The 23394-nt window shown below is 42.4% G+C and overlaps 1 protein-coding gene across 2 annotated transcripts in view; it reads right to left on the reverse strand.

Annotated features, from left to right (window-relative positions):
- Positions 1-23394, reverse strand: part of THBS4 (thrombospondin 4) — a 59710-nt gene that overhangs the window by 18099 nt on the left and 18217 nt on the right. For both annotated transcript variants that reach the window (XM_050795650.1, XM_050795649.1), the window contains exons 2-8: positions 22948-23151; positions 7586-7833; positions 5322-5430; positions 4846-4928; positions 4144-4195; positions 3730-3932; positions 1813-1950 (exon numbers count right to left, since the gene is read on the reverse strand). In XM_050795650.1, the coding sequence (XP_050651607.1) occupies positions 1813-1950; positions 3730-3932; positions 4144-4195; positions 4846-4928; positions 5322-5430; positions 7586-7833; positions 22948-22966 (852 nt within the window). In that variant the 5' untranslated portion in view covers positions 22967-23151. The remainder of the gene's footprint in view (positions 1-1812; positions 1951-3729; positions 3933-4143; positions 4196-4845; positions 4929-5321; positions 5431-7585; positions 7834-22947; positions 23152-23394) is intronic.

Consider the following 23394-nt stretch of genomic DNA (forward strand, 5'->3'; position numbering starts at 1 on the left):
AGGCTGGAGTGCAGTGGCACAATCACAGCTCACTGCAGCCTCGACTTCCCAGACTCAGGTGATCCTCCCACCTCCACTTCCCAAGGTAGCTGGGACCACAGGCACGCACCACCACACCCAGCTAATTGTTTTGCGTGTATTTTTTGTAGAGATGGGATTTTGCCATGTTGTTCAGATGGGACATTGCCCTGTTCTTTAAGTATGGTATTTATTTCTTTACCTTTTTATATTTACTTTATATTTATCATGTTTCCTCATGGTAGTTTCTTTATATAAACTGCCATTTTTGTTTATGAGCATATCTTCAGTAGCCCAGATTTTGCCTGTGGGCATTCCACTGGCCCTGAATTTTGGCGTGTCTTTACAGAGTGGTGTGTCTTTGACTTGAGACAGGGCCCTGGGGATTTTACCTTTTCATGGCTGGTTATGATTTTAATTTTTTGGCTTGTGTTTCTGCATTTTATGTATAACACAGATTTGGAACTCATAACTGTATGTGTTCCACACTGTATGTGTGCCACATTTGTTGTGGGTAATTTTCATTTTTGTCAAGCATGTCTTAAAGCTGAAGTCAAGCTTCTTTATTGTTTCTTAGGGCTAGTCAAGTTTTCCTGTCTCCTTGTAATGGATAGAGTGGTTCTTTGAGGGTCCTGGACTTACGCGGGGGTGTTAGGCCTTTCCAAAGTTCCCAGACTCCATTGCTGCATCCACTCCACACAGGGGGTAAAAGCCAGGTCCCCGTTCCTAGGACCCGGACCTGGCTCCCACCTCCCAGGATCTGCTGTGGCATCAGTTCTTAGTCACAGTTCCGGCTTTGAGTTTTCTCTTTGTTTCTGGACACTGCGTCATTTCCTTTTATTTCTTTTCACTTTGGAATGCAGTAACATTTGCTGTTAAATTTTAGCAAGGTGGCTCCCTTCCACTTCAGTTCTGTCTGCCATGTTACTGGAAGTCTATTGAGAAGCGTTCCTTACTACCTTACACCAAATACCTTATATTTTGTTTTGTCTATTTCCTTGGTTTGTTCTTAGAGATTCTGTCTTTAGAGGACTCTAACAGCCTCTTGTCATTCCTATATGTCTAGCTTGCCTACCTTTTCTAGTCTAAAAAATCATGCCCTCTAGAACCCTTTGATAGGCAGCTAGGAAATAATAAGCCCCTGCCCTTCTTCAAAGCTAATAATTTCTCTAAAGTAGTAAAATATATGTATAGACCAACCATTTTTAAGGGCTAAAAACATCAAAAAGAATTTCACAGTCAGTCAGTTAAATAATGACCAGGATATAGTAGAACATTTGGAAATAAATGGAGACTGTCAAGAAGTACTCAAGTGCTTTATGGCAATTTATAGCTTACATAAGAAAAAGGGGAGGTTGCCTTGGGGGATTATTTCTACTCTTAAAATCCCCTCATCTCTGAAACAGCTTCGGATTGGCAACAATGACTCTATAAAAATGACCTAATTTTTCAAAGCTTTTGTTTCCCTGGTTCTCAACTTATTCTGCAGGACAAAATGTTCAACGGCCATCAACAAAATAAGCCTGAAATTATGACAATAGCCATATTACCCCTTTTACTGTTTTTCCAGTAATACTCTATTATCCCATCTTAAAAGCTTCCTCCCTTCTAGGTTTTATAAATGTAAATACTTAGAAATGGTTGAAAAACTTCCTGATTTGCTCATTTTGCACCATGACATTCCACATGGCCTTGGCTGCTCAAGGAGGTCAAGGGCTACACCGAAGAGGTGGGAACCAACCACAGTTGTTCTGTTAAGATGAGAAATGAATAGAAACCATGACTTCAGCCTACCTGCTTGTTTGACTTGGCAAAACTGATCCCAACACCCTGCACCATGGGCCCTGTGAAGCCCACTGGGCAGGCGTCACATCTGAAGCCAGGAGACAAATTCACGCAGCGCACGCCTGGGTAGCAGGGATGGTATTTGCACTGAAGACAAAAAAGTCCAAAGTCTTTAGCCACACCGAGAAAACACTCCAACTTTTCTTCATCTATTTGCACATACTTGTTTAGTCATTTAACTATCTTTTGGTGGAAAAAATAATAAAAGGAAATAAAGGCTTCCAAATCCAGTTACCCACTGAATCCCTGACTACACAATCTAACGTTGCTTTTTAGTGGGCTCTGCTGTATTGTAGAATAATGGCACATCTATGTTGAAAGGGTCCTTGATATTAACCAGCCTACCTCTCAATGTAATAAGCTCCCTGATATTCTGACACGGAATTTGCAAATCTCTGTGAAAGGACTATGTCCCTGGACCACTTAGCTGGCTGTTAAGATGACTCCAAAAGCATCAGCAAACCAACTACTCAGTCAGAAAGACCTTAAGAAGGCAAAGCCAGGGCCGGTGCCTCTTCAGTACCACATAATCCCTCAGGGCCTGTGCCTGCCTCCATGTCCTGTCAAGTCCATGCTATTCCAAGGCTCTAGGAAGCTTGGAGATTGGTTTTTTTTTTTTTTTAATCCACTTCAACTAATGTAAAAAACATGACCACTTCCTGCCCTTTCAGAAAGAGGAAAATTCCAGCTCACAGATAAAAACCAGATGCAGTTCAGTGAAATGTGTGCAGATGTTTCTCCAATTGAGGGATTACTAGAGACCATCTTAATTGCTTACTACTAGGGAAGGTAATCAGCTGAGTGTTACTAAGGTTACCAAGGGCCTGCAGGAGCCCCAGGGAGCCAGTGTGCCTAAGTTCCCTACCTGTGTCTCTCTCCTGCGCTTGTCCTTTCAGCCTTCCTCTGGCTGGGTGGGAAGAGAAGGGCACATTGAAGGCACATTTTGGTGGCAGCCTTGCTACCTGCTATGAACATTACTTTGCGACTAGACTGATGATTGCCTAACCATGTTTTTTGTTTGTTTGTTTTGAGACAGGGTCGTGCCCAGGCTGAAGTGCAGTGGTGCCATCATGGCTCACTGCAGCGTCAACCTCCTGCCTCAGGCAATCCTCCTACTTCATCTTCCAGAGTAGCTGGGACCACAGGCACATGCCACCATGCCCCGGTAATGATCATATTTTTTGTAGAGGTAGGGTTTTGTCTTGTTGCCCAGGCTGGTCTTAAACTCCTGAGTTCAGGTGATCCTCCCACCTCAGCCTCCCAAAGTGTTGAGATTGCAGGCTTGAGCCACTGGGCCTGGCCTGCCTAACCATGGTGTTGAAACAGTCTCTTCTGGGGCTCTGCCAGCCGGTCAAACAGCTGTATGTGCCTCCTCCGGGGCCCTCCCTGGGCGCGTTTAGTTACTAATAGGTTACAGGGCCTCCCCCTTGTTGGTGTGACATTCCCCTCTGCTCCTTTGTTTTAGGAAGCCTGAAGAAATCCATGGTGACTCCTGAAATATACCCTTACAAAAATCCTCCCCTTCTACATTTGCAAAAGTGGGGGAAAAACAAAATTGTAGCACAGACTGCTTAAGAGAAATAACCAATGCAAATGTCAGCGTGTAAAGCAGAAACGTCGGCACTGTAGCCAATGGACCAGTAGAAGAGTTGGAAACGCAGACGAAAAATGACAAATGCAGCCATAACCTTGGGTCATGTCTCCTTCCACCATCCCTGTGTCTCAGGGTCTCCAAGCAAGTGGTTTTGATGGAGCCTGGAGGACAGCCCAAGTCAGCCCTTAATCATCAGCCTGGCTTCTTTTTCCAAAAGCTGCAGGGTAAGGAGGATACTTAGGGATTCCCTCCCGGTCTAAGTGAACTTTTACCTCATCCACATCAATACAGGTGATCCCGTTTCCTGTGTAGCCCTCGGGGCAGGGCCCACACTGGAAGCCATCTCTGCTGTCGGTACATTGGACACCTCGGAAACATGGGTTGGAGTCACACCGGCGAGGTGGGCGTGTTGGCGGTGCAGGGGGTGCTGGGGGTACCACGGTGCTTGGGGTTGGAGACTGAAACTTGAGAGGACCTAGAGGAAAACAATCATCCACAGGCTTATTCACCGCCAGGAACATATACGGAAGACAAAACAAAATTTAGTTTCCCATTGAACTTTTCCTCCCTCCCCTCCAACTATGTGGTAGACCTTCAGAAACTGCGGTTAACACAGACTCACCGCAAGCCCTTCATCAGCCTGCATCATCCGACTCAGGCGAGCCCATTACTAGGAAAGCACTTACCGCAAGCCTGGCATTCAGCTATGGTGTTTCGCAAAAATGATGTTTCCTTAACCTTTAAAAATGAGAAGAGGAAAAGGATTGAAAAGGAATGCCTGAAATCATCCAGGAATGAAAGAATCCATGTGGAGCTATCTATGTAACACTTTTTTTTTTTTTTTTTTTTTTGAGACAGTCTCAGTCTGTTGTCCAGGCTGGAGTGCAGTGGCACAATCTCAGCTCACTTCAACCTCTGCCTCCCAGGTTCCAGCGATTCTCCTGGCTCAGCCTCCTGAGTAGCTGGGATTACAGGCATGCACCACCACGCCTGGCTAATTTTTGTGTTTTTAGTAGAGACGGGGTTTCACCATGTTGTTCAGGCTGGTCTCGAACTCCTGACCTTGTGATCCGCCCACCTCAGCCTCCCAAAGTGCTGGGATTACAGGCGTGAGGCACCACACCTGGCCCTCTGTAACACTTCTTACAGTAGCATTAGCAGCCCTTGGTGGCTCCCGCTCTGCTTAGAGCCATGGTGTGTTCATCATGAACTTGGCCCCCATTTCCAGAGAACTTCCAGTGGATCCCTGCTGTGGGGGGCTGCGTGGGCCCCTGGAGGTCTGACTCAGAGGCCGCCTCCATGCCTGCGCAGGCCTGCAGCTCCACTAGCTTGTGGGGAGCTGCTCTGAGAAGAGCAGGGCTTTTCTGATGATATGCCCCACTTGTTACCTGCTGTCGCAGAAGGTCCTTCACCTCTCCCAGGAGTTGGTTTAATTGTGTCATTTGACCCAAGAACTGCCGGTTAAAGTCCCCTGTAGGAACAGCAAAAGGCAAAGAGTTTTCAACCAGTGATGGTCATTTCTAAGTGACTCAAAACCAAAAGATTCCCCAGGAAATCATCATGACAAGATGATTCAAAAACCCAGAATATTTGAATTTAATTTGGGGTAATTTCTTTAATTCAGCTAAAAACAATGATAATGATGCCACTGACTATTTGAGTCTAAATTCATGTGAATCATAAAAATAAAAGTTTAATGAAAATACTCCTTGCCCTGGATTTTGTTCAAGAGCCTGATTTTCATAGATACGTTTTGTTGGGCTGCTCTGTTGACAGTCCCACTTTTTGGTGATGGGACCCTGCCTATTCAGGGTCTTTGGAGTTTGTGTTGATGAAGGTATGCAAACTGCCCAAGAGCCCACACCTGTGCCTGTGGCAGCCAGCGGCTCGCTCTGCTGCAGGAAGCAGTCTTGCAGGCTGGCCACCTGGAACAGTGAGCCTCTCACCACCAGCTTCAGCTCTTCCAAGAAGTCCTGGAAGAAATCACATTCATACCACAGATTGCTGACACTGTTGAAAAGCCAATGTGCTTGCCTACTCACGCAATTTTCATAATCAAGTAGTCCTGTATCGCTGGACCCTCTGACATCTTACATAATTTTGTAGGATCACATTTTTTCCTAAAGCCTGCCAGCCCTATCTTTTTGATTGAAGTGAATATGTAAGTAGCCAGCAGCCTAGGAAAATGCTGGCATTGCCACCAAGAGGGCTGAGAAAAGGAAAGGCTCTTTTCCTACATGGTAAAGGAGTTATTTTGTGACGGGAAGCTCTTAAGAATTGTCTGTAATTTGTTTATGGAATTTAGATCGCAATAAATAAGGTGTTAATCCCAATTTTAAACAGTATTAGTTTTTGGATGTCTTGACTCAAGGTTCTAGCAAAGCCTATGATTTCTTCGGGCTATGAGAATGAATAATATCTTCTATGATCATTAGGCAGTTGGCATCGTATTTTTACATTTCGGGTTGATATTATTCATTGTTAGTCAAAAAGTAAATTTTCTTGCCCTTTTATCTTGTGAATTCTGCTTGCAATCACTTTTATTATATCTATATACAACCAAACGTTTATGTTAACTGCCAAGGTCAAGTCATCATCCTTATATAGAAATGAGCACAGCTGAGGATTTTCAGAGGAATTCTGCTTTTTGATTTAGCTAAGATTTAGGCAACATATGCTATTTAACACATACTGTATTGGACATCAGACTACAATCTCGGCAGTCAGGACAACGACTGGCTTTGCCCGCCACAGTAGCACTAATGCCTAGAATGTGCCTATTTGTTGACTGACTGAATGAATGAGTAGGTGACTATGAGACTGAGCCACTGTGATCACTACCGATGGTCTAACGAGGTAGAGCTTCTGAGAAAATTCCAGTAAGTACAGTTTCTGATGACTTTGTCAAGGCTGAGTCCTGACTTTTAGAAATTGACTTATTTGGTGGTGAACACTAATTTCTGAAATGAGCAGTGACACAATTTCTGACTGTCATTCTGATTATGTGTGCTACTTTGGGGATTCAGAAATAAAGTTGAGCACATCTTTCTATTAATTTTTTTCCATATGTAAATCTACATTAAAAAATCTCTCTGTATATATGACTGAAAAACAAAAAAAACCCCAAACCTTGGATTTTAGCTTTCTTGGAATTTCCGATTAAAAATGCTTCCTGTTGTTCAAGCGCAAAACTTCTAGGATCAGATTCATAGTTTTTATATTGCTATCTAAAACTGTACAGCATTCCTACATGCAATGGAAATTATTGCTTACACCCTGCTTCTCTGTACAAAGGGCTCAGAGTAGCTTGTAACCAAAGCATATATTAATATAATGAATTAACAAAGGGAATGGAAAGTGAGGATTGAGAGGTAGCAGACAAAAATAATATGGGCCATAGCAGATGAACATAGTTACTGATTTGACATAGGCTTATATAACAGATGAAATTCAGGAACTTTAAACCAGTTATGCATTATTGGAAAGGACAAAGAATACTAGTTCTTTATAGAAAACAAAGCACTGACTAGCACACAATTCTAAAAGAAATGTATGTGGCAATTTCTACAGCAGGTGCAATGACAGAATAATAAAAATACCATCAACATGGATTAAAACAGAAGACAGAGGTGATGTCTTAAGACCAAATGGAGCTAAGCTAAGCTCCCTTTTGTTAGTGGATGTTCTGACAAGACCTGCGAAAATGCTGTTCCGACAGCTTGGCAGTTTCCAATCATTCTTTTTTATTTTTATTAAAGAAAACTGAAAATAGATAACGTCATCACTCTGAGGTAGTTATTTTTATTTTTGCCCTTCCTTTCCAACTTTACAATTGTATCCATAGTCTCTACTTACCATTGAAAGCACAAGCTCTCAATTTTGGCATCACATTAGAATTGGTGTTTTAAAAATGTGCTGATGCCTAGGCCCCACCCGACAGATTCAGATTCGGTTTGTCTTAGGGGCAGCCCCCTAGCACTTGCTTTTCAAGCTCCCCAAGCGATTCTGATGTGCAACCGACATTAGACCCACTGACCTGCAGCAGGAATTTCTCAGCACACTCCTCTGCACTCCCTAGGCACCGGCAGCTCATTTTTCCACTTCAGAGAATGGTTTGTGCGTTCCTACCTGTGGCTTCCTCTGGAAAGTCCTCAATTCAATGGTCTCAGGATTCTGGGAGAGGCCGGCAAAGGCCCTGGGGAGATTGTGAATAGAATCCACCTGGATGCAGTCCAGGTAGAGCTCTAGGGAGCCAGCCCCTCGCTGCAAATTGCTCAGCCTCAGGAGGAGCCTGTGCCGCCTTCCGTCTGCCAGCTGCAGGTTGTTGAAAACCACCAAATGGACCTTCCCGTCGTTCTTCAGGTAACGGAGGATGGCTGGAAGCAAGCACAGGTCAACGAATGGTGTGATAAGTGGAAGAGGGGGAAGTGGAGGGTCAACGAATGGTGTGGTAAGTGTCCCGTGCTGAACAGCCTCCTGGTAACATGACTGGGTTGCTGGACAGAATGTGAGTGAGAAATAACCTCAAATATTAATTCACCATCTTCTGTGTGCTAGGCACTGTTTCAGGCACTGGGAACCAACTCTCCTCCTGAGAATGTTTTGTGCTGATGGAGAAACAGATAATATGTGGCAAATTTGAAAATAAACAATACAATTCTCATATAGTGGTAAGTACAGTGAGCAAGCAGAACCCCATCTGAAAGCAAACTAAACTCTAAGTAAGCCTAGAGCATGAATCCATTCATTCACCAAACACTTGCTAAGCACTACCATGGGGCTGGGGGCTGTCCTTAAGTGCTTTAAATACTTGATTTCTCCCTCCTCCCCCATTTTTTTTTTTTTAAAGACAAGATCTCGCTCTGACCCCCCGGCTGCAGTGCAATGGGACTATCTCAGCTCACTGCAACCTCTGCCTCCCGTGCTCAAGTAATCCTTCTATCTTAGCCTCCTAAGTAGTTGGGACCACAGGTGTGAGCCACCACAACCAGCTAATTTATATATTTTTTGTAGAGTCAGGGTTTTGCCGTGTTGCCCAGGCTGGTCTCGAAATCCTGAGCTCAAGCGATCCACCTGCCTTGGCCTCCCAAAGTGCTGGGATTACAGGTGTGAGCCACTGCACCCAGCCTAAATACTTAATTTCTACTCACTGCAACCAAATGCAATTGGAATAATTATGGATGAGGAAAGTGAGTCTCAGATAAGTGAAGGCACTTGGTCAAGGACATAGGAAGCGGCAGGACTAGAATCTGAACTTGAGTATGGTTCATTCCGTGACTAAAAAATGCAGGCATGCACAGGCCTTAGTCAGCACACATCAAATCGCGTGTAATCTGTCATATTGTCCCTCAGCAACCCATCCCTGAATTTAACAATGCTCAGAAAATAAAAGGTATTGGCTGGGCACAGAGGCTCATGCCTGTAATCCGAGCACTTTGGGAGGCCCAGGTGGGAGAATCGCTTGAGGTCAGGAGTTTGAAATCAACCTAGGCAACATAGTGAGACCTCATCTCTACAAAAAATAAATTTAAGAAAATTGGCCAGGCTGGGCCTGGTAGCTCACGCCTGTAATCCCAGCACTTTAGGAGGCTGAGGTGGGCAGATCATGAGGTCAGGAGTTCAAGACCAGCCTGACCAATATGGTGAACCCCCGTCTCTACTAAAAATACAAAAATTAGCCAGGCCTAGTGGTGTTTGCCTGTAGTCCCAGCTACTCGGAAGGCTGAGGCAGGAGAATCGCTTGAACCTGGGAGGTGGAGGTTGCAGTCAGCCAAGATCACACCACTGCACTCCAGCCTGGGTGACAGATCAAGACTCCATTTCAAAAAAAAAATAAAATGGCCAGGTGTGGTGGCACGTACTTGTAGTCCCAGCTACTTGGGACACTGAGGTGGAGGACTGCTTGAGCCTGGGGGATTGAGGATGCAGTGAGTCCTGATCGAACCACTGCACTCTAGCCTGGGCAACAGAGTGACCCCGTCTCAAAAAAAAAAAAAAAAAAAAAAAAAAAGAAAGAAAAAGAAAAGAAAACATATCCATGGTTGTAAAAGGACTCCCACCTTATTTTCTGTTTTTGTTTTTGTTTCATTTCGGTTTTTTTCCTATGTGGGTAGCTATTCACATATCTGCTTTAGCCCACATATCTTCTAGTTTTGACGGAGTCTCGCTCTGTCGCCCAGGCTGGAGTGCAGTGGCCGGATCTCAGCTCACTGCAAGCTCCGCCTCCCAGGCAGCCTTGCAGCCTTATTTTTTTAACTCCATTATTGTCCTGAACATAGGAGGCCCTTAGCTAAAATCTTGGAAGTTGACCCTTTGTGAGTGGAGCCCATTAGTTAAGGTTTGCTAGAAAGACCAAAGTGATTTCAGCTGGTGTCTAAACATGCCTCCAGGTGCACCCACAGGTACCATTCCCAAACCAGCACTCTGGGAGGCCAAGGTGGGCAGATCACAAGGTCAGGAGTTCAAGATCAGCTTGACTAATATGGTGAAACCCTGTCTCTACTAAAAATACAGAAATTAGCTGGGCATGGCTAATTTTCACTGGAAACAATCCCGGGAACAAGGTTGGAGGCTAATTGCAAATATTGCTGATAAGGGAGGTGGTAAACACATCATTGCAGTTGCAAATCTCTGGCCAGTCTTTAGCTGTCCCAGGGTGGGAAAGCCTTAAGTAGAACTTAAAGTAGAACTTTTCTGGAGGGTAATTTAGTCATGTGCATCAGAACCTCAAACATGTATAAACCCAACAGCCCAGCATTGCCACTTCTAGGAACTAAAACTGAGGAAATTAAAGAACAAAAAAGAAGCACTTCAGCACTGTCCTGGGTTATAGGAAAAAAAAAAAAAAAAAAAAAAAAAAAAAAAAAGCAGCACCAAGATGTATGGATGAGAATGTTCATTTCAGAAATACTTATTGTAATCAACACTTGGCACAACATGTATGTCCAAAAGGAGAGGGCTGGCTACTTAAATTACACTATAATCATAAAATGGAATACTACGGAATAGCTGAATTAAAAACACAAAAAGACATTCCCAGTATTTTGTTAAGTTAAAAAAAAAAAAAAAGGAGGTTATAGGTCAATATGGGTTAATTTAGAAAAAAGTGTGCATGTGTATATATATACATATATGTATACATACATACCTAGAAGATTAGAAGAAGATATGTCTACATTAATATGGTTATTTTCTGGGTGCCTGGATGGTATTTTTTTTCTTCCTGCTCATCTTCATTGTTTTAACTTTTCTACAAGAAACAACCATTACTTGTATATAAAAATAATAAAGAAATATATTAGACATATACACCCAGACTGTGTTGCTGTTAATCTGTGTGATTTGTGGCAAGTAACTTGGACCATCTTTCTCCTCAGGTACCTTTTCTGTAGAGTGTAAATGCCAAGATGGTGCTGCCTGCAGATGAACTAGCCAAGAATACCTATTTACATTGCAGTGTCGCCAAAGAAAAGAATCACTACTGTGGAACATGAAGGATATATTTTAAGGCTTTCTCCACATTAGGCTTTCTAGGTTCATTTTCCCACCCTTCTGAACTCTGACTGGATTTTCCAGTTGACCACAGTCTGAAGAGAGCCAGTTGACGTGAGGTTCTGTGACCTACAGAGATGGTGGGAGGAGTCAGACGGGAAATCTCTTATGTCGACGTGGTCACCACCACTTGCTTCCTGAGGGAGAAGAATCAGAAAGACCTGGCAAGACAGACTAGCTAGAAGGGCTTTCTGATTCCAGAACAATACTAACTTTCCTGAAGCAAAGTATTAAATAAATATAAATAAATGGTAAGATGTATATAAATGTGGTATGAAGAGGAAGAAAATAATGGAATGGAGGAAAATAGACCCAAATAGAAATTCTAAGGTATTTCTAATCTGGGATAGAACAGAATCTTCTCCTTTTATTTAATATTAATTGTTGAGAATTCACATGTACCCCTTAAATATGTAAAAATTACATATCAATACAAATAATTTAAATCTGAAAATTTTTTTAAATGTTGAGAATTTACAATAGTAACTGCACAGCTGGAAATTAGAACCATATATAGTAACCAAAAGAGGGAGAAACAGAGTCCAAACATATGCACTAACTCAATTTTATAAAAACTTCTATTACATTACTATTTAGAACAGTTTTGCAAATACCTGGAATTTTTACAGGCCAGGAAAAATACCACTTGGACCACCAAACTTGAATTAGGTCACACACACACTCACTCACTATCTCCTTATTTCAGTTATGGCCACTACCTCTGTTCTCTACATTAACTGTTTCAGAGGATGCACATACTGGCTTATAACAAAAACTCTTGATTTTTCTTCCCCAAACTAAGATTTCTGTGAAATTCAAAGGAAATATATTTTCTTGGGCATGTTGCTTGCTTTTAACAGGGCTTCACAGGGCATGTGGGCCATGGTTTATTTTCATAACTAAATAGCTGGGTTTAATTTGATGAATAGTACCTAGTGGGATACTTTATATATAGCAGGTGCACACTAAATGTTGCTAATATAAACTTTCAACGAAAAATTAAATGATTGCATTTAAAGCTTTGTATATAGAAAATAAAGTTCAGAGAGTAGCAATTCAACATCTAATTCAAGGTAGCAAAACCTCCTATTGTGTTCATACTCTCATTGAAGTGGTTTCTGTACTTCTGCCTTGCTTTTTGTTGCAATGTAACACTCAAATGACAAATCCCTCATGCCCCTAGATCTCATGACAATAGCAAAAGAAAACACAGGCAAAGAAAACCATGGAAACTTCCATCTTCACAATGTCTGTTAGCAGAAAAATTATCAAGTGCCTTGACATTTCCCATTCTTCACAATTGATCCAATACTCATTTCTCTTATGGCTTCCATTTTTCATTTTCTTTTTTATTGCAAATTCTTTACTTCAGTGCCTCTACACTTATTTTATCATCAGAGCAGTTAGACTACCCAGAGGGCAAGCAGCCTCAGGAAGCTCAATGTTTTCACATCAGTCATACAGAGTCCGGGAAAAGCAGAAAGTTCTCGCCCCAGGAGCCTGCAGCCTGTTGGATGCAAGTTTTCCTCACCTTCTCCAGAGGCAGCATCATCGGGAAGGGGAAGAGAACGGACAGGGTTCCCTTCCTCTTGCCAGCCCCCTTTCCCGGTGCTCATCTCACCCTATCTTATCCCAACACATCCACACATAGTAGAAGTAGCAAAACGCAGGGGAAAACACTACAGAGGGAGGAGGATGACCGTTTCGTCCCTCTGGGAAGGAAGAAGCAGCCAGGCCCCTGAGGCTGGAACCATTCCACCTCCCAGCTTGACCACACCTCTGCCTGGCCACCACCCTGGAGAGCACTCAGGAAAACAGTCACTGGGTATGAAACGGCCTTTGCCAAATTGTAACTCAGGAAATTATGGCAGTGAAAGAAATCAGACCTAACTGACTCTATCTAGCTTCTAACACTTAAGCTTTCCTTGTTCATTCCTGGGCAGAGGCCGAACTAACTTTGGGAAAGAATTCAGTAGATGGTTTGACTCTGAAGCAAAATTGGTAACAGCCCTTTCCCGAAGACTCCCTTCTTGCCTGGGGACCAGTCTGCCTTTGAAGGACTAATAAATTAGCTACAGGATTAGAAATGACAGTTTAGGGGTCATGCAGCCTCTGGCTCCAAGAGTCTGAACCTCCCCAAATTGCTCCTAGGGTAACATCACTATTGTAAAGCCTAACATCAGTGCTTGAGATATTTTGCAGACCATGCACTCGACGGATCAGCTGACACCACCCAACCCAGTAATCTGGCCCAATCATTTCTGCCATCACACCCAGGAACAGAAGACATTAAGAAAACCTAACTTCGACCCCCTATGATTCCATTTCCAACCTGACCAATCAGCACTCCCCACTTCCCAAGCCCCTACCTGCAAAATTATCTTTAAAAACTGATCCCCGAATGCTTGGGGAGACTGATTTGAGTAATAAACTCCAGTCTCCCACACAGCCAGCTCTCCGTGAATTACCCTTTCTCCATTGCAATTCCCCTGTCTTGATAAATGGGTTCTGTGTAGGCAGCAGGCAAGGTGAACCCATTGAGTGTTTCCAGGTACAACTGTTTCTTCAGCTGTAGCACATTCAGTTCGCATCCTCAGTTTTCACTTACCACCAGCTGCACAGGCTTTCTTGGCGATTGCAGCTGGTTATCTTGCAGGGTTAGTACCGAGAATGCAGTGCAGATTGGATTGGAATTGAAGGCTGTCAGTCAGTGGGTGCTCAAATCTCAAACGACGTCTCTGCCTCTGCTCCACCTCTGGGCTTCTCTGTTAGATTCCTGACTCCCCTTCCTACTTTAGGGCTCTTTCTGCATGGACTTTTTGGACTGAGAGATTGAACTTCTTAGAGGACTGTTCTGATCAAGTTATTGCCTCCTCAAAGCAAGCAAGGAAGCAAATGAAATCCTTCAATAACTCCCTAGCGGATTCTAAATAACGTTTCAACTCCTTATCCCAGGACTGGCCCTCATCTTCCCACCACCTTAAGTCCCTCCCTGCTGCCAAGTCTATATCTTGCTGATTTTCCCACATCCCATAGTATCTGAGGGCACCACTACAACTACCTATGAAGTGAAAAAAATAGATAAAATAGAGTGTGTCCACTCTGACTTTTATTACTCACAATTATGTCTTTTTTTAAATGTGGAACACTTTGTTGGTTATATAAATCCTTTCCCTCTAAACTTGGCATCTTTGTGTAATTGACAATTTGGGGCCCGATTTTATGGCACTGTCCAAAAGCTACACTTCCATGCTTGGGACCAGCCGGACACAGGAACCACATAGCCCAGTCTGATTAAATATGATTTCAGTGACTGGCAGCAGATTAAAAAGCAAGCCCAGGCAATGAAGATTTGAAATATTGCCATCTTCAGAAAGAATTTTCAAAAGGTGCTTTCTGAAAAGTGGACCTGGTAGTCAAAAATATTATAATATGTTGAATGTCAAAGTTATGAAGCAGGGTGCCAGCTTTAAAGAACTGGAAATGATAATATTTTTTCTGCTTGGGCAAAGGAGTCCAGAGTGGCCTGGCCTGCAGGCAGCAAACTCACAAAGGTAGTCCGGCACTCTTTGCTTTATTTGGCAAATGGCTTTGCTCTTTGGCACTTTTAAACATATGATGGAAGCAATCATTGTCAACCTTTCCTCTTCTTTTAAAATAATTGTACATTTAAAAATTGCCTCCTTGACATTAATGTCTCTTGTGATGGATATGCTTGTTTGCCTTTGCTTATTTATCTTCATGCCCTATACACGAGGTCTTTGTAACTTTAGTGCTTTGGAAATACATAGAAAAGGTAAATCAGCAAACTGCTTTTTCTGAAAGTACTCTGGGTGACTCCTAGCTGTGATAAATGCAGTCTGTTTCAAAGTTTTCTTATGGCAGTTTGGACAATGTAATGTATACAGAGTATACACACACACACACACACACACACATCTATCTAGTGAAAGAAAACACAGCAATTATGCTAAACATCTGCAGAGGACTTTCTGTTTTGAAAAAGTATGAGATTCATCATAGTATGCAACTATCTGGTAGGCAACAAAGCTGTGAGTGTGCACAGAAGCCCAAGGTCATGTTACAGGAGACAGATGCAAAGCAATTTCTTAAGCGCCTATGAAACTTCTCTAGCCTTGGTAGAATGACAAAATACTACCATTATAAGTCATCCAGCTTAATATCTCACTTCACAAATTCCTTCAATAAAAGTGCAGCCTCTACCAGCACATTTCCAGTAACAAGGAACTCATTACTTTGCAGAGAAGCCCATTTCACTTTTGGATCACTCTCCAAGATTTTCCTAATACAGAGCCAATATGTTTCCTCTGTCTTCTACCAATGGATCCTAATTTTACTCTTCAGAGCTAGAGAGAGGTTTACTCTGATCTTCATTCCAAATGACATTTTTCAAATATTATTTTAAAATTATTTTTAATTATTTTTATTTTTTTGAAACAAGATCTTGCCCTGTTACCCAGGCTGGAGTGCAGTGGCATGATCATGGCTCACTGCAGCCTCAAACTCCTGGGCTCAAGTGATCCTCCTGCCACAGCCTCCTGAATAGCTGGAGCTACAGGCATGTACCACCAAGTCTGGCTAATTTTTTAAAAAATGTATTTTTGGCCGGACGCAGTGGCTTACGCCTGTAATCCCAGCACTTTGGGAGGCTGAGGCAGGCGGATCACGTGGTCAGGAGTTTGAGACCAGCCTGGCCAACATGGCAAAACCCTGTCTCTACTAAAGACACACGCAAAAAAAAAAATTAGCCAGGTGTGGTGGCGCGTGCCTGTAATTCCAGCTACTCAGGAGGCTGAAGCAGGACAATTGCTTGAACCTGGGAGGTGGAGGTTGCAGTGAGCTGAGATCATGCCATTGCACTCCAGCCTGGGCAACTGGGTGAGACTCTGTCTCAAAAAAATATATATATATATTTTAATTTTTTACCCAGACTGGTGTTGAATGTGTGGGCTCTAGTGATATTCCTGCCTCAGACTCTCAAAGTGCTGGGATTACAGGCATGAGCCACTGCACCTAGCCCTTTTTTCAAATATTGTAAGGCAAATTTCATATTTTTCATGTCTTCTGTCTGGCTCCTTCATTTCTCTAGTTCCTTTAACTTTTCTACTTAAATGTGGTAAACAAAACAAAACAAAACCCCAAAACGGGGCCCAGATAGGTGCTCTTTTTGTGACTCTTTTCAAGATAATCTTTGACTTGACGGTGTCCCTGTGAAATGTGTCCAGGACTAGACACAGTATTAGATGTGGCCTGGACAGTTAAGAGTACAGTGGGACTATTAGCTTCCTTAACCTCGCCATATGTATGCACTAATGAAACCTAAAGTGTAGGGAGCTTTTTATAAACAGTTGCATCACAGTATCTGTTCATTCATTCATTTGGCAAACATTTTTGAGTATCCATTATGTGTCAGGCACTATCCTCAACACTGATTAGGATTTGTTGTTGATTAGAACTCTTAGGATAGATGTCTCACATCCTGAACTTCTGCAACTTGCTTTTCACTCCTAGTTGACAGCTTTACATTTATTCTTGTTGAATTTAATCTGATTGATTTTGGCCCATTGTATTATCTGGTAGGAATTTGTAAATATGAATGATAGCATCCAACATGTTCAACTCTTTTCTAGCTTTGAATTGCAAACACGATAAAATGCTGTCTTTGCTCAAGTCACTGACGTGTTGGACAGTTCAATACCCAAGACAGAGCCGTGTCAAAAACCACTAGATAATTTGCTATACAGTGACTTATCAACCCCTAGCGGTACTATAATCTAGCTTATTCTTTTTTATATTATTTAGAAAGGTATAATAAGCAACTTTATCCAATTCTTTTCTGAAGTCAGATACATTATGCTCACAGCATGTTTTTTATCTATCAGCTTTGAAACTTTATTGAAAAAAAAGTTTGGCATGATTTATTCTTAGTAAATCCACTTTGTCTTTAAAAAAATCACAGATTTCTTTTCTAGGCAATCCCAAAATACATGAATAATCATATAACCCTCTGGAGCTCTGTCCTAAATTTCAGTAGCCTGTGGTTTTCAGAATCCACCTTCCCTTCTTTATAAAAATGGAAACATTTGCCTGTCCTGTCTTTTAGGACCTTTCTGTTCACTACGATTTCTAAATGATACTAACAGTGGCTCCACTATCACTTTCTTCACTAACTATCCCAATATGTAATTCATCTGGACCTGAATAGTTAGTCTCACTAAAGAGAGTGGGTGTTTTTCTGTTATCTCCTCACCTAGCTTGGATTTTTGTTTTCTTTTAACCATTCTTGACAATTTGAGGAACATTCCCCTTGATGGGTAAGACAGAAACAGAAGAGCCATCTATGACTTACCTCAATCACCTGTTAATCTCCTATTACCTATTCCAGGAGGTGGGCTTATTTCTTCCATATCTTCCATATCTCATTCTGAACATGGCTAAAAACACCCATTTTATTATCTTATCTTACATGTGAATCATCAGCTTTGACTCAATTAGGTTTTAGCTTTTCTGTCCTAATTTTTATAGTTTTGTGTCAAATTTTAAAATTCTTTCCATCTTCTGCATATGACCACTTTAAAATTAAGCTAATTCAAGGGCATCTCATAGGAATACTGTGAAAGTTAAAAGGGAAAATAGACTTTGAGCTTTTAACACAGTCCTGGTACATTAAAAAGACTCCATAGGGCTGGGCGTGGTTGCTCACGGCTATAATCCAAGCACTTTGGGAGGTTGAAGCAGGCGGATCACCTGAGGTCAGGAGTTTGAGACCAGCCTGACCAACATGGAGAAACCCTATGTCTACTAAAAATACAAAAATTAGCTGGGCCTGGTGGCGCATGCCTGTAATCCCAGCTACTCGGGAGGCTGAGGCAGGAGAATTGCTGGAACCCGGGAGGCGGAGGTTGCAGTGAGCCAAGATTGTGCCATTGTACTCCAGCCTGGGCAACAAGAGCGAAACTCCATCTCAAAAAAAAAAAAAAAAAAAAAAAAAAAAAGACTCCATAAATATTATTATTAATGTTTGAGGCCCCTCAATTTTTCCACTTATTATTGGGTCTAAAATTTTATTTTTTAAGCTCTACCATCTCTCTTAATCTACATTTCTCTTTAGCTTGCAAGCTTCAGAACCACTACTCTGAACTATTTGCATGTCCTCTCCTTAGGCTAAGGAGTTTGACTGACACTCTCTGGTCATTACAGCAAACACTTTGGGTTTCCTTCACTTCACAGCACCAAGTTGTTCTGAGACAATCATACTAAGACTAAAGAAGCAGTTCTCCTTTTCTTCTTCTGAAAGGTGAAACTGTCATCAAGGCAAGCCAGGAGTTCACCAAACCATCATCATTAGAAAACAGTTGCCTAAATAGTGGACATCTCTCTCTTTCTAATACTGTTTAAGAATATGAAAATTTTATTGAACCTCAATAGTCTAAAGAAAGTTATTATACCTTATATAATTCAGTTCTTGCAATCAACCTGAGAGGTAGCTATTATTATCCCCATTTATAGGCAATCAACCAGGGCTAAGAGAGATTCAGAGATGTATTCATAGTGATGCAGTTTGTGACTCAAACTCAGGATACAAACTGGAAAGTTGTCTTTATGCCAGATACTAGAAGAACATTAGTCATATCTTCTATCCAGCCAGGTGGTTTCTGTAGGATGCTTATTTCTATCAAGATTTAAAGCCTGTATTACTAATAACCTGGCAGATCACTTCTACCAGAAATACTACCTGTATCCTCTTATATCCTATTCCAAAAGGCCTTCAACATTTATTCATTAAAAAAAAATATATATATATATATCTCTTTTGGCATGGTGTGGTGGCTCAGACCTGTAAGCCCCACACTTTAGGAGGCTGAGACAGGAGGATCACTTGAGGCCAGGAGTTCGAGACCAGCCTGGCTAACATGGCAAAACCCATGGAGCAAGACTTTGTCTCAATAAATAAATACATAATTTTTTTTTATTACCTACTGTGTGTCAGATATTGTAGAATCCCAGAATTTCACATTGGTGTATGTCATTTTTCACGAACAAGTCTATTCTTCTCAGCCTCCATTTATTCTTTTCAATCTGCCCATGAACCACTTCCATGTACAAGGCACCTTGCTAAGTGCTGCAGCAGATGCAAAGATAAGGGCTGCATAGTCCCTGTCTCAAGGGAGCTCCCAACCAAACGGAGAGAAGACCTAGAAGTAATTCAAGTACAAGATGAGCTAAGATGAATGTCTTCCTTAAGAGGTACAAAGTCATATTAGAAAGAATATCAGAAGGAGCTGGAGATGAGTCTTGAATGTGTAGGATTTGGGTGTCGAGAGGTGATGTAGGACATGTGCCGAGGGAGCAGAGAGCAGGAACAAAAGGATGGAGGAGAGACAGCATGTACGGCCCCAAAGAATGGCAATAGCCTATCTTGCTGAAGCTCAGGCTGCATGGAGGTTGGAATGAGGGATAAACTGGACAGGCTGCTTGGGGCCATGCAGTGGAAGCCCTGAATGCCTCACTGAGACATGGGTACATTATTCAGTTTGGAAAGGGGGCCACTAGAGGTCTCAGAGGTCAGGTGTATCTTGATCCAAATTATGTCTGTGAACAGTAATGAGGTGGTCTGGGGTAGGCTGACTTGGAGAGGGTGAGAATAGCAGCAGAGAGCTTAGTGGCAAACCCTTTCTTTGCAGTCTTCATTAGCTACATTTTAATTTGTTCCAGGAGGTCATATGGGGCCCAGATGACCAAATTCTGCTCTTTGATGCTGTGTAGTCACCCTCCTTCATCGCCTAGTCCTGGACTTTAATGGAGGAAAGGGTGTGTTTTATTTCCTACTCAGGTGTTTTAAGTCAGTAGAGATCCATTTGGATTTCTTCTGTTTCCCTGTTTACCACGCAAATCAGCAGAAGAGGAGATCAGCTGAATGACTTCTTTTTATTGTTCCAGTCAGAATGGACTTCTCCTTCCTGGAACTTTACATTCACCAGCGCTGGCAAATCTTCGTACTTTTTCCGACTGCTCCAGTGAAACAACTTCTCTGTGTCACTTCAACTCTCCAAGCTCTAATAATACCATAAATCCCTCTTTGCCTTATAAGAATTCTCATTTCTAGATTCTTCCAGGACTCCTTCTGTCCCCATAGTTTCTAAGAACAATTTATCTTTCCTAATAGGTTGGAGGGTAGGGAGATGTTCATCTTTCAGTTCTTCATCTCAAACCTTTCATGTTTTCCTCTAAAATTTTTTTTTTCTTTTGAGACAGAGTCTCGCTCTGTTGCCCAGGCTGAGTATGGAGTGCAGCAGCACGATCTCAGCTCACTGCAACCTCTGCCTCGTGGGTTCAAGCAATTCTCCTGCCTCAGCCTCCCGAGTAGCTGTGACTATAGGCATGTACCACCATTCCCGGCTAATTTTTGTATTTTTAGTAGAGACAGGGTTTCTCCATGTTGGCCATGCTGCTCTCGAACTCCTAATCTCAGGTGATCTGCCTGCCTCAGCCTCCCAAAGTGCTGGGATTACAGCCCCTAAAATTTTTGATCTGCTGGTATTTACAGCTGACTCACATTACTGGTGATTCTTCAGAGGAAACATAGTAACGATTCCCTTACCCTCTACCTACTGCCCATTAAATCTAGTGCTACTCTTGTCTATGCAAAATGAAAGGATCAGTTCAGGGCAAGTTGCTTCCTTGTGCTTCCCAGAAACACAGACTTTCCACAGTGGGCTCACAAATACTGACCAATTTAGAAATAGAGGGTGAGAGGCAGTGAGGGCAAAAGCTCGGAGCAGTTTTTTACACTGTAGAGGAACTTCTGGCCATTAAGCTGGATGAACCAAAAAAAAAAAAAAAATCTTTGCAATGCCTCTGAAATAGACAGGTTAGGAGAAGTTGCTGATCCACAGATGAAGAACGGTGATTTTCACAGATCACAAACTGAGTAGCTGGGTTGTCAGAAGGTGAGCAGTTCCTTCAACAGATGCTAGGCAAAATGGGGCTGTTTGATTCAAGGCAGAGACATGGGCAGAATCTCCTCTCATTAGGGCTGAAGATGGGAAAAGGGGGACAGGAATGGTTGACCCATCTGCTGGCTATGTCCCCAGACTCACTTTATTATCTGACACCTCCTTACGGCCCCTGGCACGCTGTGAGCCACATACAGAGAAAGCAGACCTGGGAGTAGAGTGGAAGCAGGGAAGAAGCATGTTGGAATTTGACAGAAAAGAAGGGGTTAAAATCCCATTCCTTTACACTTTTAACTTTAGAGTCCTATGAAAATTAAGAATTAGAAACTTCTTTTATTTCCTAATGCCTACAGATTTAAGTGTACAATCACAAGCACAATCTAAGAGAGAGTTTGAAGCACTAGGAAGTGTCTACTTTGTAAAGCAAACTGAAATAAACATAAAATCCAGCCAGAAGAACCAGTTCTCCTATTTTATTAAAAGCATGAAGCAGTAGGAACACACATCTGTCACATTCCTTAATAAACAGGAACAGGTGTTGTCCCCCGGGCAGGAGTGGAGGAGAAGGCAATGAAAAATAGTGACCATTTTCTTTGGGACTCACTTCTCAGTGCTTATAGTAACTTACTACGGCAATAAAACAAATGACAGCAGAGGAATCAAACCAGTGACAGGCCTGTGTCTGGCATGCACAGGGAGAAAAGAGCCCTATTCGTCCTGTTCTACTGGTTAAGGTCTATTCTCTCCATCACAGCCAGGTAGGTGCTTATGGAGCTAGGAGCTAGGTCTACTGAGCACTGGCTTCAAAGGGAACATAAGAATGGTATGCGGTGGCTGTCATGGGCTGAATGTTTGTATCTGCCCCTTCCTCCTGCCCCACCAAATTCATATATTGAACTCCTAATCTCCAGCGTGATGGTATTTGGAAGTGAGGGTTTTGGGAGATGATTAGGTTTAGATGAGGTCCTGAGGGTGTGGCCCTCATGATGGGAATAGTGACCTTATAAGAAGAGACACAAGAGAGCTTGCTGTCTGTCTGCATCATGAGAGGACACAATAAAAAGATGGCCATCTACAATCCCGGAACTGGGCACTTACGAGGATCCAAATCTGCTGGTGGTACGGTTTGGATATGGTCTGTCTGTCCCCATCAAAACTTGTGCTGAAAGTTGGTCCCCAGTGTGGCAGTGTTGGGAGGTGGCGCCTTGTGGGAGGTGTATGGATTATGGGGGTGGATCTCTTATGAATGGCTTGGTGCCGTTCTCGAGATAGTGAGTTTCGGCTCTTGTGAAAATGGATTAGTTCCTGAGAGAGTAGGTTGTTATAAAGCTAGGATGCCCCTCAGGTTTTCTCCTCTTCCCATGTGTCTGCTCCCTCTTTGACCTTCTCCACCACGTTGTGACACAAGAAAGTCCTTGTCAGAAGCCAGGGCCATGCTCTTGAACTTCCCAGCCTACAGAACTGTGAACTAAATAAATCTCTTTTCTTCATAAATTACCCAGTCTCAGGTAGTCTTTTATAGCAACACAAAATGGACTAAGATGGCACCATGATCTTAGACTTATCACGCTCTAGAACTGTGAGGCGTAAATGTCTATTGTTTAAGCCACATAGTCTATGGTATTTTGTTATAGCAGCCTGAGCTGCCTAAGATAGTGGCTGAATTGTCCCTTGTCCTGTCTGCTCCAGAACTGGATTCAGAATAACATAAGGATGAGACAATGTCAAAAGCCATCTTGGTCACAGCAATTCTTCTTTTTTTCTCCCAATGTCACTTTCTCCCTGAACCCCCCACCCCCATATAGGTAAATGTACAGTAAGAAGAATTCAATATTGAACATTGAGATGACTAGTGAGTGAGAATATAATTGTACAAGAAAACCATCTCAAAGAAAGTATACCCCTAATCCTGGAATAGAAAAAGGAGATTTTTAAGAAAATAATTTCAGCAAATTTGCTTACCTTTGTTTAAGCGTCCCATCACAGTAAATTCAAAATATTTACTGTTGTCAGTTGAAGAGTAAAGACCGAAGATGGTGGCTGAACTTTTAGTCTGCAGCTTGAAGGTGGAAATCACATAGAGATCATTCAGGGCTTGATCTGTCAGGACTGGCAGCAGAGCGCCTGGGTTCACCCTCTGACTGGAAGATGGGAGAAGGTCAAAGACTGAGGAGAAGGGAGAAAAGGGGTATAAGTGAAAGATTCAATTTGGGGGAAAACAGGGTTTTTTTTGGTTGGGGGGGGCAATTTGACAGTAAGCTACAAAGTAATGTAAACTAATCTTGTAATCCCTTTTCCATATTGCCAAACTCACCAGTTCTTCCCTGTTACTTTTACAGTGGCTAGACATCTGAGCCAGAAGAAATATAGCACAATATTCATCACTGGGTATAGCCTTCAAGAGAGGAC

The sequence above is a fragment of the Macaca thibetana genome, chromosome 6 (assembly GCF_024542745.1).
Source record: "Macaca thibetana thibetana isolate TM-01 chromosome 6, ASM2454274v1, whole genome shotgun sequence".
NCBI lineage: Eukaryota > Metazoa > Chordata > Mammalia > Primates > Cercopithecidae > Macaca > Macaca thibetana.